General features: G+C 47.7%; 1 protein-coding gene across 1 annotated transcript in view; it reads right to left on the bottom strand.

The window, feature by feature from the left end:
- Positions 1–16722, bottom strand: part of LRRC75A (leucine rich repeat containing 75A) — a 181524-nt gene extending 164802 nt beyond the window's left edge. The window contains exons 1-2 of the mRNA XM_032774453.2: positions 16708–16722; positions 15762–16646 (exon numbers count right to left, since the gene is read on the bottom strand). Of these exons, the coding sequence (XP_032630344.1) occupies positions 15762–16031 (270 nt within the window). The 5' untranslated portion in view covers positions 16032–16646; positions 16708–16722. The remainder of the gene's footprint in view (positions 1–15761; positions 16647–16707) is intronic.
- Between the last annotated feature and the right edge of the window lie 897 nt (positions 16723–17619).

Below are 17619 nucleotides of genomic sequence, written 5' to 3'. Positions count from 1 at the left end.
CAGAATTTGAAACCATAAACAGCAGTTGTATGGTTTATGTATTCCCCCACTCTGAACACCATTTTGCTTCCTGTTCTGTAGCCGGACAAGGGAATTACTTCTCTTGGCAACTAATTCTCTGTCCCCAAACACAAGAAGAACCAAGCAGGATCCCAGCATGCCCAACACGCGCACATGTTATGGAAATTGAGTAATTGACAGAGATTTGGCCAGGTGCTGAGCTGAGCAAGGAAGCATCCAGATTAAGAGCAGTAAATGGAAAGAAACCAAGACACACAGATGAGCATTCACAAGAAAGCAGAGCTACCTTAGACTTTGTTATCTATTTAGCACCATGGGAACTGCAGGCACCTATAGATATGAACACAGTAAGCACAGGGAAGTTTAAAGATGCTGTTCCTGGGAGATGTACACGCATGCTTAAAAACAACAAAGAAGTCCAGTGGCATTTTAAAGACTGATTTATTTGGGCACAAACTTTTGTGGATAAAAACCCCACTTCTTCAGATGCCTGCATCTGCAATTTTCACTCCATGCATTATGAAGAAACACATGAAGAGAAAGGAGTTACCTCACAAGGGGAGAATCAGTGCTGACAGGGCCAATTCGATCAGGGTGGATGTAGTCCAGTCACAATAATTGATGAGGAGGTATCAATTCCAGGAAAGGGAAAGTTGCTTTTGTAGTGAGCCAGCCACTCCCAGTCCCTATTCAAGCCCAAATTAATGGTGTTAAATATGCAAATGAATTTTAGTTCTGCAGTTTCTCTTTGAAGTCTGTTTCTGAAGTTTTTTTGTTGAAGGATGGCTACTTTTAAATCTGTTATAGAACGTCCAGGAAGACTGAAGTATTCTCCTACTGGCTTTTGTATGTTACCATTCCTGATGTCTGATTTGTGTCCATTTATTCTTTTGTGTAGAGACTGTCCGGTTTGGCCAATGTACATGGCAGAGGGGCACTGCTGGCACATGATGGCATGTATCACATTAGTAGATGTGCAGGTGAATGAGCCCCTAATGGTGTGGCTGATGTGGTGTGTAGTTGCTGGCTACCTACTCTGTCCCCATATCTACTCTAGTGACACCATCAAAGAACCGAACCACATCAGCCACATCATCAGGGGTTCATTCACCTGCACATCTAATTTGGGCCTGAATAGGGATTGGGAGCGACTAGCTCACTACAAAAGCAACTTTGCCTCTCCTGGAATTGACACCACCTCCTCAGTTATTCGGAGTGGACTACATCCACCCTGACTGAATTGGCCCTGTTTACACTGGTTCTCCACTTGTGAGGTAACTCCCTTCTCTTCATGTGTCATTGTATAATGCCTGCAGCTGTAATTCTCATTCCATGCATCTGAAGAAGTGAGGTTTTTACTCACAAAAGCTTATGCCCAAATAAATCTGTTAGTTTTTAAGGTGACCCCGGACTCCTCGTTGTTTTTGTGCATACAGACTAACACAGCTACCCCCAATACTCGGTACATGCTTAACTTCATTGATTCAACTTCAATGATGTGTGAAGTTCTGCACATGAGTAAGGCTTTGTCTACATTACCACTTTTGTCAGTAAAACTTTTATCAGTCAGGGATGTGAAAAAAAAAACACACACCCCTGACTGACAAAAGTGGTGACACGGACAGTGCTACATAGCCTGCTGACACAGCTAACGCCACTCATTGGAGGTGGTTTAATTATGCTGGCAGGATAGCACTCTCCCACTGGCAAAAAGTGGCTTAGCCTAAGTCCATACAGGCTCAGGGCCCAACTTTGGTCATGACAGTCATTTTGCCAGAGAGAACAAAACCAAGCGTGTGTGTGCGCACAAACACTGCCTTGCATCTTCACTGGCCATTTACCCCTGTGCCAACAAAAACTGGGCAGGAAACTGTGTTCCCATCCAAGGAGAATTTTCAAGACTTCAAAATGGTTTTTCCTGACCCAAATAAGGGAGAATTTAAAAAAAAAAACTGCAAACCGAAAATATGGGGAGGGAAGGGGAAGACTTTGGCTCAATAATCAAAGTTTTGTTTCAATAAATGTTCATTTTGATCTTTTCAAAGAAAGTGTTTGTTTGATCTTAAATGAACTTAAAGTTCAAAATTAAATGTCATTTTGAACCAAATTTCGTTTGTCCAAAAAAAAAAAAAAAAAAAAAAAAAAAACACCACCAACCCAACCTTTTTTCAGAAATTGGAAATGTATTGAAACAGACTTTTCCCGGCAAACAGCTCTGGTTTCGACACACTGGCATGTCACGATAAACCATTTCACTGAAAACTTCCCCAAACAGCTCCAGTGCCGGGTGAGTGCAGGGAAGATGCCCTGGCTGGAGATAGCGGTGGGAGAAATGCCGTTCTGATTGCATTCCAGACCTACTGTGCACAGATGCAAGACAGTGCAAGATCAGGCCCGAAGTGTTCCACTCTTCTCCAATACTATTCTGCATTGCCAACCTCAAGCACCCAGAAATCATGAGTCACCCCCCACACAAATCAGGAGGTTGGCTTAAAACTCATAAGCTTCTTTAAAACAGTAAACTGGGAGGTAGGATAGATGGAAGTGGGGGTTATTTACCTTCTGGCTTTTGGGCCACTGAGGTGCACTCAAGTCCCATTTTTGAGCTTTTCTTACCATTTAGGAGGGTTAGAAACTTTGTGGGTGAAGGAAAGCTGAGAGTCGCACATTCACCTGACTCCTGAAGCTGGACTTTAAGGAAAACACCAAATATTGCAGGTTTCCCAAGCTGGCAACACTTTCCTGCATGGCACTTTGCAAACACTAAGCGATAATGAATGTAAGCACTCTTCAGACTCCTGCTACACTGAAGAAGAGAGTGTAAGTGACTTGTCTAAGGCCACAGACAAAGACTTGCAGATGTCACAACCTGAAGCTCTCCTAGTTTCCGATGCTCAGACTGCACCACTTCCCCATTCTCCAGTCACACATTACCCCCCCCCCCGCCCCCGGCACCCACATTTCCTGTCTGAACAAAGACTTTACTGTCAACCCTCCTAACATTCACCTTCTGCATTTGCGAAAACCACCAGCTGGTATTCGGGGGCTTTAAGAGGCTTTTCTACTAACTCTGCTAATGAAACGACTTAAGAGCAACTTTATTATAGAGGAAGGTAATTCAATTTCTAAACCCCAACAATCATTCTCAGGATCACATGCCCCTCAGCTACAGACTGAACTTTGCAAACCTTTAGGAATTAAATGAGTAGAGATCTCCCCGATTCTCTCTCTCACACACACACACCAAGATCCTTCAGTGACCTCCACGCAGCAATCTCCAGCCTAGAAATACTTCTGCCCATATGTAAATGGTTGTCACTTCCACAGCCCAACGAGGGCATGCACACCTGTGGGTTCTATACTTTATTTGACCATAGAAAACTAAACAGACAAAGGGGAGGGGATGGAAGGGAGAACTAGGGTGGTGCTTTGTGCTTTTTTTATTGAAACAGTTGTTCTGACTTTAAATTATGCAAACCGCTTAAAAGTGGCCCTTCGGTGACACTGAATCAGCCTTGGGCAGATGCAGATGGGTCTCATTTTAGGATCCCACTCCAAAGACGGTTACTAAATCCAAGCATTCATTGCCTTCATTCCAACACCACTGCACTCCTAGAGCATGTCCCATCCAGAGAGCTTTAAAGAGCTCATCCTCACAGCATCCCGCAGGCAAGGAAGTAATATTGCCCCCCATCGCCTGTTTCACAGCTGGGAAAGCAAAGCACACAGGTGCAAAGGGACTCGCCCAAAGTCACACAAGTATGTGGCAGAGCTGGGAATTAAAGCCAGGTTTCCTTAGTCCTTGTCTTAGCCTTTAACCACACTAGCATCCTTCCTTTTTCATTGTACTGTCCTCAGCCGTAACACAAGGATCTTGCATCAGCCCTTTCTTTACTCAGAGGGGATTTGTTTGTTTAAATCCGCTGGCTTATATTTCACAAAGCTCCTCCCCTCCCCTCCAGAGTCCCTTCAAACCAGGGCTTTATTCCAATGGCGTTCACTCAAGTCATGCGAGGAATTAGAACTGTGGGTGTACGGGAGGCATTGCCATTCGACACAGGATATTACAACAGCAGAGTGCACTAGGGCACTACGCTGTTTTCTTTTAAATGCCACTGATAAGTGGCCACCTGCTTGTTTGCAGCACAGCCAGGTCAACCACAATGGAAACAGGATGCCCTTATATGACAAGCCCTACAGAACTTTAGAGTAATGGCATCAAGCCCTGTGAGAACACGATTCTAACCCTATGGCCTACAGTAATTACTCTAGACTACGGGAGTATTTTTCTTTGAACTAAGGGTGAGCCGAAGGCATTATCCCTGACCAAGTCTTGGGATTCAAGCACCAAATTGGCAGTCAGCAGAGGTGGGTTTGGTTCCTGACTCTGCCACACGCTCACAGTAGGACCTTGGCCAAGTCCCTTTGCCTCAGTTTCCCCATCTGTAAAACAGAAAGAATGATTTATATCCATTTCACTGAAGTTTGCGAAATGCTGCAAGACCTGCAGGTAGACAGCACCCTAGAAGGACAGCACATTGTTGCTCAGGAACTCAATCTTCAGGAAGTGAATGGGATACGGTCACATTTTAAACCATGAAGAATGTGTTCTCCCTCATATTCCCAAATGGCTGATCCATTCCTCCCCCACTCTTCATTTCCTTTTTTGTGACAACTTTCCAAAAGAAAAAAACACCTAACAGACAGATCTCCAACCTCCTTTTCTACTAGGGGGTGGGGAGAGAGAGAGAAATGCTGAAGCATCAGAAAGTAATTAATTACCAGCCAGGCCCACGAGTAGGCTTAGTATAAACATCCCTGGAGAGGAGAACTAGTGCTACTCAAGCTGGAAATCACATGCCTGGCTAGGGTGACCAGATGTCCCTATTTTATAGGGATGGTCCTGATATTTGGGGCTTTTTCTTCTACAGGCGCCTATTACCCCCCTGATTTTTCACACTTGCTGTCTGGTCAACCTACCCCCAGCTTCAAGTGCAGCTGTAACCGAAGGGAATTAGGCACCTAAATCCCATTAAACTTCCTTTGAAAAGCCCAGCCAGAAATCTTACCTGCTTGGGGTAGACACTGACGGTCCCTGCATGACAGTAAGATTTGCCCTAAGCCTCCCAGTCAACACAAACCACCCTTCCACCCTTTCTCATGCATGTGCATTTTGGCTGCTGTCCTCCACCCTAGAAGTGGCTACATTTCAGTGGTGTTGATCTGTAAAGCCCTTGGGGACCCATTAGGCCCTGTATTCCATGGGATATTATCGATCTGAAGCCAGGGGAAATACGCTGTGTTTAAAATACACTGTCACTTCCCGGTTCCAGCCCAGCTCAGACTCCCCCGCGCAGACACCATCTGGCTGGAGACTTCAAAGGAGCAGCAGCCGCCACTTACTGAAGAGGTCGAATTCTGAAGGCAGTTCCCAGAGGCGACGGCACCCACTTGTCAAAACAGCCGGCACACACCCACATACTGAAGGGAGAGGGAGCCTCAGTTTCAGGAAGGTAGAAGGTATTTCCTTTTGAAACAACCCCACAAAAATCCCCAAAAGGCCAGCCTCTCCCTGAAGCCCATTACGCTAGCATAGGTTATGCTGACATGCAGCTTTGCATTGGCAACTCCACAGGTATGGGCACACATGCCTTCCATAGGCATGGAGGACACTGCCCAGTCACACTCAGTCTACAGCAATGTGCACACTTTTAGGGTGATCACAGCATCCTCAACCAAGCCAGCTGGGCACCCTCATCTGCTGCTGTTCCTCCCATGAGGAGCCCTGTCAGTATCACTGGTAGTCAATGGTAGCAGACAGAGATCCGTGCCGGGCAGTTAGCCAACCAGATGAAGAAAGGAATCTCACTAATCCTTCCCAGCCAGCCAGCTATAATCCACCTGGATCAGCCACCGCCATGTGTGACCCTCACCTCCCCCTCTTGCTCCCCCACACACAGCTTAAAAAAAAAAAAAAGGATAGATTTATACAGTAGCAGCAGGTTCAGTTTTCTAAATTCATTCGCTCAGACACCATTAAGGCACGATGGGCCCATCTCCCTGCTCGGGCCCACCGAGGAACGGGAACAGCAGGAAGTTCTACACGCTGAGAAAAGGAAGAGGCAGAAGAACAGGAGCACAGAGAGATATAAGCCAGAGCAGATCTTCAGAAGGTGGAAGGAGAGATTAAAGGGCCACCAGCTCAGCATGATGGCTGACACACCACTGTCAGATGTGGCCTCGTTAACATTCATTTGCTGGTAAACTTTTCCAATGTTCTAAGGGTTTAAAAAAAAGCGGGGGGGGGGGAGCTTCTGATGGTTGTGCCATTCCAATGCACCACAGGAAGCCAATTCCTGGTCTCAAACTCACAGCACTGACTTTGGGTGTAAGTCATACTACCCACTTCCTTCCCCACAGTCCCATTGCGCACTCAGAGCAGATGTCTGGCCTCAGCCAACCTTCCCCGTTCATCTGTAGGAGGCCCTCACGTGTCCCCGTCGGCACTGAAGAGCACACACTCTTTAACCGATGATGACATTTGAGCAGTGCCCTCTTGAAGACGCATACCAGGCCTGCAGGGAGATGCGGCCCTGATAGTCTCTGATCCTGTCTGTTGCTCTTCCCTGTCTGCGCAGAAAGATGGGTAGCTCTCGCGTGGCAGACAGGATGCTGCATATGAAAAGTCACACTTGGGCCGCCCTGACGGGCCTAACACAGCCCACAAAGCTTGGTAGTGCAGCCCACAGCACCTTTCCATTTAGCACCAAGCTGCAGCCTGTACAGACTGCGGTTGCTGGTGTGCAGCGTTCCAAGATCAGGATGCAGCAGGACAAAATCACACCAGTAGCCGATCCCAGGGCACACGGGTTAGGTCGATTTTATGCAAATTAGCTGCAGGCTTCGAGCATCTAGCAAACTGCCAGAGGAGACCCCAATCCAGTCAAGCATTTGAGCACTTTCAGTTGCTTAAAGTCTATGTATTTAAATACTCTGGTGAATAGGAACACTTACCAATTCAGCCAGAGATCCCTATTCCGCAAAACAGTGAAGTCTTTTAATTAACTTTAGTCACATGCTTCAATGCCATTGAAGACAACGAGATTGATGCACATGGTTAAGGGCTGTGTCAAATCGAGGCTGCAAAGCGGTGAAGTTTACGGGCAGAGGCTCTAAAGTTATCACAGCGACTTTGTAAATGTAAAATGCATGTTGTGTAACAATAGTTTGAACCTGCCTATGATGTCACTTGCCACTGGACAATGCAAGTTACATGACTCACTGTGATTTACTTCTGCTCCTTGTACGTCAGTATCTGTGAGTACCTTGCATTGGAACAGCAGTGCACTTAGGGAAATCCATTGTCTCAGAGCCACTCCTAAACATAGGCGCCGACTCTGTGGGTGCTCCGGGCTGGAGCATCCATGGGGAAAAATTGGTGGGGGCTCAGCACCCACTGGCAGCCAAGCTCCCCACCCCAGCTCACCTCACTCTGCCTCCTCCCCTGAGCACTCTGCATCCCACTGTTTCGTGGCGTAACAAGCTGTGGGAGGGATGAGGGAGCAGCGGGAACGCGGAGTGCTCAGGGAAGGAGGTGGGGCGGGGACTTTGGGGAAGGAGTTGGAGTGGGGGCAAAGCAGCGGTGGACTCGGGGTGGGGCCAGTGGTCGAGCACCCACCGATGCCAGGAGAAGGTGGCGCCTATGCTCCTAAATACACGATTGATTTGATTCACATAAATAAATTGGTCCTGCTTTGAACAGGGGGTTGGACTAGATGACCTCCTGAGGTCCCTTCCAACTCTGATATTCTATATTGGTATAGGTATAAAACGTAAAGCGCTTCCTGCGTGACCAGGTTACCTCAACCTACAAGGCGCCATCAAGTACACAGAGTAACCATGAGGGTTTAAATTGCACATTTATAGTGACTGCTCCCAAAAAACTTTTCAGACATACCACCACCATCAAGTTTGAAATACAACAAGATTCTGTCCAGAAAATATGTTATTTGCAGCTCATAAGAACTTGCACTTACATACAGCCGTTTTCATCTCCCCCCTCTCAAAGCACTTTTCAAACATAATGAATTAAGTTTCCTAAGAACTCTGTGAAAGTTACATAAACGGAGGCCAAGAGATGAGCAATTCACCCAAGGCCAGATAGTCAAAGTCAGTGGCAAAGCTGACACTAGAGAACCCAGGAGTTCTAACCACTAGATCCTTCTCTCTCACACACAAACATCTTTCCAAACCAAAGCGCTCACATCAGTTTCAACGCTGCAAGGAATAAGATCCAACCTTTGAGGGTAAGATTGTGTCTTCCTCAGGTCTCAAACAACTGTCACGGGAAAGAAACGGCCTGCCCAGAATCCCCTGACAATTGAAAGGTGACCAACCAAATAGTAAACTGCTACTTAAGAACATTAAAGAACCAATACACCTCTTTCTCTTGAAAGGAGTTCCATTGCCTCTGAAAGATGGCCACCTCAACACTATCACAACACACTGGTCTCATTGTATCTCAAGCCAGGTGGATAGAAATCAAGTTTGGGTTTTTTGGGGGTGGGAGGGAAGGAAATCTGATTTTTTTAGTTGATTTCAATTACAACAGTCCTTTAAATTATAAGTTTTTCTTTTTAAAAATAAACCTGTTTAAAATTAAATCTGAATTTAATACTAAATATATTAAGGCCTAAAAACTTAGTGTGGTCTCCTAAAACATTTACATAAAAATAAATATGCTGAATCCATGGGTCTCTATCAAAACCATTGAGTTCGAATTAAAGTCTGCTCTTCTATATGAAGAGAGATGGTTTTTCCCCTGACTCTAAGTGTTGAAGTCAAACTCTAGAAATATGGCACAATAGATCAGTCTAAATAAACTTAGAAGCAGGGCTTTGGAGCTGTGCTCCAGCTCTGCTCCAGCTCCAGGCAAAAACCTGCAGCTCCACTGCTCCGGAGCTGCTCCGTGCTCCAGCTCCAGGCTCCGCTTCAAAGCCCTGCTTAGATGGTCTCATTTTCAAGAGACATGTGCATAGGAATTTACGCTCTACACACTTTCATTTAAGTATATTTGAAAATTTTCCAAGTCTGACCTGAAATAATCAGTTTAATTCCCTGACCACATTTAATCCCTCCATTTAGTTGAAAATGTGAAACATTTATGTATCAAAACATTTAATGTTGTTTTGTTTAATGAACATAAGCCTTATATCCTTGTTTGTTTGTTTAATTAAATCCCAGTTACCATCCTAATCCTGCTTGACACTTCATTGACTATTTTCTAATATACTAAAAACAAACATTAATAAGAATCTGAAACTATTAACCTATATAATTGCTTAAATAAACGTGAATAGTTAAATAGTGCACCCTGCTAGGTAGCAAAAAGATGCACCAAATCTAGCGTAAAGACTATTTAGTTGTAAATCATGTTGTAATGGTTCTCTCAACCAAAGAGAATGCACCTTTCTTTTAAAAGTAACTGCAGTACAAATGGAAAAGTTGAATAAAATCGATGATTTAAATGACCTTGATCCATCCCCTGGCACAAGGCTATTTCTCGATATACTGCTATTGTTCTCTGGCTTCAAACTCGTTTACGTTCTGCTCCAAACTCTCCTTAAAAACCGACGCCTCAGAAGGGCAAAATTATTGGATGGCAACCCGAGCTGAGAGAAATGCACAGATCCCACGGACCTGGGATTAATAACAGCCATTTCCCCACATCTCTTATAGTTAATCAAGTTCATCAATTAGAGAGAGCGCAACAAAGAATTACTTTTTAATTTCACTGATCTTCCCCTTGCTCTGGTGTTATAGCAAAGAGCAAACACGAGTCCCCAGCGTGCCTCTTCTACACCATCCATTTATTTTTAATTACACCCTGCCACGCCTCTCCTGTAATTAAGATATGAATAACCAGACTGGCACACGAAGGGGCACAGAATGAATAGGCAGTTAAGTGACTGGCCCCAGAGTGCTGAGCAGTCCGGGGCACCACAGAAGATGCTCAACTACCACTGACACCTCCCACCCTCCGGGGCTGTTACTGCTGCCTCAGTGAGCAATGACAGCCCTCAGCACCTTGCAGGATCAAGCCCTATAAACATCAATATCAAGCCCCCTCCTAAGCATACAGCAGGCGGGGTCTGACATTGGCCCTGGGGTCTGTTCACACAACTGCACAGACTGTGACGGAAACTTGTGGTCGTGATACTGCCCCCTGTGTGCCTCTTCATGGCTGGCCTGGGCAGAGTGCTGCAGCCGATCTGCCTCAGTTTCCCTGGCAGGGTTTCCAGCCCACTCTGACGGCTTATGGCTCAGCATTCTGGCCAGGTTTCTATAACACACCCTCCTCGCCCCACTTCCAAAGTCACGGTTCCAAAACCAAACCCAAAATAAAAGGAGTTAATGTCCCTGTCAGGCTTAAGTCTCAGCCCTTTGGAGGTTGTGTGTCCATCCTCGGGGCTCAGCTCTCGGACCCCACCCTATCGTAACCTGGCTTTACTGCCACTGGCAGGTCCCTGACAGCCCCAGAGAGCCCATCAGACCTGTCTTCCTGCAGGAAAGCTATGACTGGCCATGGTCCTATCAGCTCCTGGCTCCAGCCAGGTTTCTCTCCCCAGGCTAGAGCCGCTGGTCCTTCCTGACCAGCTGCACCTGAGCAAGCTCATGTCTTTCCAGTCCCTTGCCAGAGGCCGGACACCCATTACAGGCGTAGCGCCTTCCCAGCCCACGCAGGGTTTGCATGCCCCATCCCAGAGCTCTCCGCTGGTAGCTTAGGGCAGGATATGGCCCTGAGCATTAGGGATGGGGAGACAAGAATGGACACAACAGACAATTGTGCACGGACCCTTTCCGTCCCCTCCACCAGCACTTTCCACTAGAGAAGGGCCTGATCGTAAACTCGAACCCACAAGTCGGAGGAAGTTCTGATCCAGGTTTCACGGCTGGATACTGCTTTTCGTACCAGCCTGGGCCAAGCCCCAGCACTTCCCCCCGCTTCTGTGGGGTGTATCATCAGAGGCTGCAGTTCAGACCCATCACTAGCACAAACACAAAGGCAATGAGCAGGGAGATGTTAGGGGAAAGTTTGATGTTGCAGGTCTTCCACAGCTAGGTGCCTACAGCCACCACCCTTCCACACCCTATACCAGGCAAGATCCCCCTGCCTATCACCCTACCCAACCCCCCGCCCCACTCCCACCCCATATCATGGAAAAGCCCCATGGCCAGGGCTGCTATGCCAAACCACCATCCCCAACCCCCAACCCTACCCTGCCCCATACGATGCAAGGTCCCCATAAAAGGAACCCGGCATCATTGTGGAAGCCTAGAATGCCCATGGCATGCAGCGGATTACCGTAAATACTGTTACCGGGGTTCTTCGAATTATAGACAAGCATTATAGCTATTTCTGTACATTTCCATTCATCCTCAATTTGTTGGTCTCACTATCAAAAAACAAAAGATGCCCCATGTGCAGCACCCACTGGGAGTCGCCATGCCAGATGCAGAGAGGAGATGCTGACTTCCAGGGAAGCGCACACTCAGAAGGAGAGCGCACAATGCTTCTTTTTAGGATGTTAGCTTTACAAGCGATGCTTCAGGCCCGCTCTCGGACTCGAGGCAGTCAACGCTATTAACAGAGCAGAAGGAAATGGCAGCAGAAGAGGTTACCACCAGCTGAAAGAGTCCATCGCAAAATTAGGCTGTCTGTGCAAACAGCCAACGCATGCTCTTTAAAGACGATGGTATGATCTGGAATTCAGCAGTAATGCCAAGCTGATTCTAAAGAGAGGAGACCACCTACTGCATTTCCCCTGGGGAGCAGCCTTGTAACAAGACACTCTCAATGTACTCATTTGCCATTTATTTTCCCCCTCAACCTGTTTGTAAAGCTTGCTTCACTTCATAACACTTAGCACTTGCAGAGCTCTTTACGTAGTCAAGGTTCTTCGCAAACACTGACTGACTAAATCTTGCAGCAATCTACAAACGAGGTAAGCATCACTCCCACTGGAAAACTGGCACAGGCAGATTGTGTGATTTGCCCAAGGCATACAGCAAATCAGTGGCAGAGATGGGTATAAACGGCAGACATTCTGATGCTCAGTTTAGTAGGCCGTCCTGCCCGCCAGTTGGTGTTTTGTTTTCCTGCTGCTGTCTAGAATACATAACTTTTCTAGGGATGCTGGCAACTGTGGGAAGAACCCAATCCAAGTTTCGGGGCTCTCTGCAGGCAAAAAGCACTGCCTGTAAGCGGACACACACATAGGGCCAGATCCATAGTCAGTGGGTGTCCCTCTCTTGACTTCTGTAGGCTTTGGATCAGATATCCATAAGAAGCATGTACAGGAATCCTGCAGATCAATTCAGCACACAAGCCTCATACAGAAAAACATGAAGAACTGCAGCTACTAGCTTGGTCTTCTCCTTAGCACGCTGGGCCTGATCCAAAGCCCACAGGAAACAATGGAAAAATCTGCCAGTGATGTCAATGGAGGTCTCTCACTAGGATTTTCAGTGGAGTCCAAAGGAGTTATGCACCCAGATCCCATTGAAATCTGGGCATTAACTCCCTTAGTCTTCTCTAAAAATCCCAAATGCTGTGTTATCACCCATTATTATATATTACTGTGCCATCTGGATGCCCCAACCAAGATTAAGACCCCTTTATGCTCAGTTCTTTACAAAGCACAGTGAGGAGGTGGTCTCTGCCCCAAGGAGTTTGCATCTAACGTGCCACCAAATTCAGTTCTCTCAGCTGAAGAAATCTCACCCCCACACTCACTCTTCCAGACTAAGGCATCGTTGGAATTCAGCTCCCAGAGAAGCTTGCTATCATTCAGTTGCAATTCCCATCTTAAGAGTTAACCATGTTCTCTCTCTGCCACGTACCACAGGGTGAGAGCTCAGCACCGGCACCACACTGCCAAGATCCCTGAAAATTAAATTCTTTAAGCCACAGGAAAGTAGGAGTTTGGTCAATGGGGTTCTTAAGTTCTTAATTAGGTGGCAGGGAATAATGCTTGCGAATGGCAGGGAATAATCAAGTCTATTATAGTATCTCGGACGAAATGTTCCCTATTATGACATATCAAGGTATACTTTATCCGAGCTCTTCTATAGAAATCTTCGTTTATAAAAGACTCATCAGACTGTAACAGGTTCCTTGCCTCCTCCAGCATTTTGAAAGGAATTTCTGGCTCCAGTAGATATGCAGTTTTTCCCCGGTCGTGGTGACAGGACACCCTGGCAGCAAGATTCATCATAAGGGCAACCACTGTTAAATGTCACATTTCACTCAGATTCTCCACCTCACTGATCCAGAGCAGGGAAAGGGGGGCGGAATCTCCCACCCACGCTAGGAGAACAGCTTCGGATCGCAGCTGCGAAGCAAGCAAGACTCAAGCGCTTTGGGCATTGGATGACAGAAAACATGGGAACAGTGCTCCGTGATACTGCACAGACAGCAAGCCTTCTTAGGAGGAGAATTATTGCTTCCACCACCACTCATTCTGGGCCTGACCAATATCTACTGAAGTCAACAAGTGTCTTCCCGTTGACATCAAAGGGTATTAGATCAAACTCTTTACTGCAAAGCTTTGACCTGGCCTATCTGGTGTTTTGGGGCAGCAATTTAGAACTTGAATCATGACCTCTTTCAAGCCACATTCCTCACCCAAAACCTTCACTGACATTTACTGGGAGATCTGTGCAGATACCCAAAGGAGAACATGGATGGCCTTTAATAACGATGTTATTATATCACCTGTAGAAATGGGCACTATGGTTTGGGGAAGGAAGCATTATCTAGAGGTGAAAACAGACAACTGGGGAGCATGGTAGGGAACATGAAAAAACCCAGCACCTTTCTTCTTACCGCACCTCCTCCATAATTCTCAATGAAACTACTCCTAAGATAGGTACAAGTCACAAAACCTGCCTTCTTGGCTTCAGTGGGAAATGTCTATGGCAGATGCCTGTGAAAGGGAAGGGGAAAATAACAGCAGGACAACGAAAAGAAAGACAGAAAACAACGCAGAACAAGAGTAGAAAGGGTGCATTTTTACACAACAATTCTAGGGAATAAGAGGAAGCTACTGCCGTACAGAGAAAACCTAAGCAACTTTCCCTGAGGTGGCACTGATCACTCCCATTGCAAGGTACATCTTGCAGACCTCAAGAAACAAAGACCTTAGAAACAAATCCAGTCTGGTGTGGATAGGTCCATTTTCACTTTCACCTTGAAAACGGATTAACACATCACTTCCAAAAAACAAAAAGCCTCAAAAGTTCCCATAGCACTTTGGTCTTTTATTGTCACCTGATAACTGAGTCACAATTTCCTGAGGTTACAGAGCAATTTGTTTCCTTCTAAGAATTCCCCCAAACAGGGTCAGTCCCACTATAGCCTTTTACTTCTGAAGCCACTCTTCTTTCTGCTTTTCTTTCAGCACTCTAGAGAAGTGGTTCTCAACCAGAGGTACCCCTGGGGGTTTGCAGAGCTCTTCCAGGGGATACATCAGCTCATCTAGATAGTCGCCTAATTTTACAAAAGGCTACATAAAAAGCACTAGCAAAGTCAGTACAAACTAAAATTTCATACAGTGACTTGTTTATACTGCTCTATAGACTATACCCTGAAATGTAAGTACAAGATTTATATTCCAATTGATTTATTTTATAATTCTATGGTCAAAATGAGAAAGTCAGCAATTGTTCAGTAACAGTGTGCTGCTCCACTTTTGTAGTTTTAGGTCTGATTTTGTAAGCAAGCTGTTTTTAAGTGAGGTGAAACCTGGGGTTACCCAAGACAAATCACACTCCTGAAGGGGGTACAGTAGTCTGAAAAGATTCAGAGTCAGTACCCCAGAGGACAGAGAACATTGTTCTCTGCCTCTATTTTCACTTGCTCAAACCAACCTTTCAGTTAACACATGACTGGAACAGATTTTCAGTTGAGGGGCATTGGTTAAGATAGTATATTAATATAATAATTCCCTCTTTGCACATAGCACCTTCCATCCTTAAAGATCCCAAGGTAACTTCTACAAGCCTTAATCAAATAGGAACTAAACTCCGTCTACTGGTATGTGACAGAAGAGTAAGATATACATATGAAGCTGCTGATAGTTCTCTCTTTACAATATAAAAAAACATGAACAAAGAATCTTTGAGACAAAAGGCAGATAGGTCAAATTGCCCAAAGACTTGTGGGTGCCATAAAGAGCTGTTTACACATGAATATTTTGGAAGTGAAATGGGAATATCTTATACCAGGCATTTTTATTTTGGACTCCAAAGCTACCATTGGAAGCAATAAAAGAGAGAAAGATGCTTTCTGAAGGCTTCTATGTTGCACCAAGTTTCATTTGCAAACAAAACAACTGGGTTAAGTGCCAATGCTTCTATAAGTTTTTGGACACAATGACCACGCAACTGTTACTGAGATTTCTGAACCCTTTCCCATAAAGTCCTGCGACAGAAGCTAGACCTGGAAAAGCTGTGTTATAGATTACCCAGTCCATACCACTGACCAAGGAGAGATTGCGTCCCATCTATTAGCATTTTACTTCCCATATATTAGCAGTTAATCCTGCCTCGTTTTAAATGCTTTTCCAATACCTTGTTTGCCAAGAACTTGCTAGGATGATCTTTCCCATTTACACCCTATGCTGGACCCCAACCTTGTTACCATCCTATGCTCCAACCTCTAGAGCCTCCTCACTCACCTGTCGCAGATGTTTCAGCAGTTCAGTTGCCTCATCCTGTTTCCCTTGCTTCACTAGCAGCAGCATGTCCTGGATCATACTGATCCGCCGGTGATAAGGGGGCAAGTTGCCACCACTCTTCCCAAACTTATCACTGGACTTCACCATGAAGGATGCTAGGAAGTCTCCCCGGTCCCTAGCTGGCATCTTCTTGCGGGAGCCTGGATTGTGCGACTGGGGGCTTTCCCCTGCACCAGGAGGCTGGCATCCTTTGGTCTGCTTCGTGCCCATGGTATAGCCAAGCCACCAGGAGCCTCATCCGAAACGCCTCCCCCAGGCTTCATGCAAAAGCGTCTGGTCTCGGTGGCCCCTGGTGGGAAGCGATGTGGCTGGGCAGTAGATCTCAGCAGCTCCAAAGCAGGGTGCCCTCTCCGTTCCCGCCTCAGTGGAAGTGCAGACCCCCAGCAGTCTGAGGATCGCCCCACCAGGGATGCAGAGCTGGAGGGCTTTGCTCACCAGTAAGAAATACAACCGGCATCGTCCCTCATTGCTGCCAACGGGGAAAAAACAACCAGGATTCGAAACAAAATCCAGGGAGCTTCTTACCAAGGGCCCCAGAGCCTCCCCGTGGCCAGGGGCAAGGGGCTGGCCCCAGGAGGCTGGCTCGCTGGCCCCGGGCTGATTGCAATGGGTAGTGGCTTCTCCCCCACGCCTCGCTCTTCCCATGGAGAGTTGGGCAAAGCCAGCAGCCCCACTGGCATGATCCAAAGCCGCTTCCCCGGGACGATGCTGCAGACACACAGCCCGGGCGGCTCCGGGCAGCGGATGGTGCTGCGGAGAGCGGGCAGCCCCCACCTGCCCTGCCAGGCCCCCAGCGCTGCCCGAGGGCACGGGGCAGGCTCAGTCCTCGCTCCCCATCGCGGCGGGGCCGGAGCAGCCGGGCGCCCGCTTTAGCCGCGGCAGCAACTTCGGGGGAACTGTTGCATGTCCCCGAACAAAGGCAGCGGGCGGCGGCGGCTCTCCCGAGCCAGCCCCGCTTCCTTCCCCGGCAGGAATCAATCCCGGGCCGCAGCCGGGGCTCCGCAGGGGGCGGCCAGGCGGGGTCCCCGGCCCGCGCCCAAGGCGCAGCTCGCTCGGGAGGGAGCCAGGCTGCGCGGTGGCCCGCGGGCAAGGGAGCCAGGGAGGGCTCGGCGCGCTCGGGCCGGGCTGCGGAGGAAGGCGGGATCCGGACGGGCTCCGGCTCTCCCCCTGCTGCCCGGCTGGCTGCGCTGCAGCGGAGAGCGAGCGCCGAGCGCCCGCCCCGGCCGGTCCTGAGAATCGCGGCCCAGAGCCTGGCCCGCCTGGGCTTCCTCCCAGCCCGGCCCCCCAGCGCTCACGGGTACCCGGGACCGCCCTCCCCCGGCCCCCCCTGCACCGTGTGGCGGTTCCCCCCAGACCCTCCTTGAACCAGGGCTGCCCAGAGGATTCAGGGGGCCTGAGGCAAAGCAATTTTGGAGATCCCCTTCCATAAAAAAATAATTGCAATACTATACAATACTATATTCTCATGGGGGCCCATGGGCGCTGGGGAAAATTGCCCCACTTGCGCTCCCCCCAGGGGCAGCCCTGGCTGGAACAACTCCCCCCTTGAGTGGAGGCAGGTCCCAGAATGCAGAAGTTGTCCAGAGCCAGCAGGCTGCTCTCTAGAGGCAGGGCTGAGCAAGCAAAGCAGGAGGGGCAGTTTCAGGTATTAAAGCAAAGGGAAGAGCAGAAGAGAAGCATAAGACAGCAGGCCCGGCCTCGGATTTAATAAATATTATTCATATTTCTAATGACACATCCACCCTTCTATACGCAAACCAACATCTCCCCTCCCGAGCCTACCTGCCTGCCTGTTTCT

This window comes from Chelonoidis abingdonii, chromosome 20 (assembly GCF_003597395.2).
Source record: "Chelonoidis abingdonii isolate Lonesome George chromosome 20, CheloAbing_2.0, whole genome shotgun sequence".
In the NCBI taxonomy this organism is placed as follows: Eukaryota; Metazoa; Chordata; order Testudines; family Testudinidae; genus Chelonoidis; species Chelonoidis abingdonii.
The sequence above is the reverse complement of the archived record's forward strand: the minus strand, read 5'-3'. Positions and strand labels throughout refer to the sequence as shown.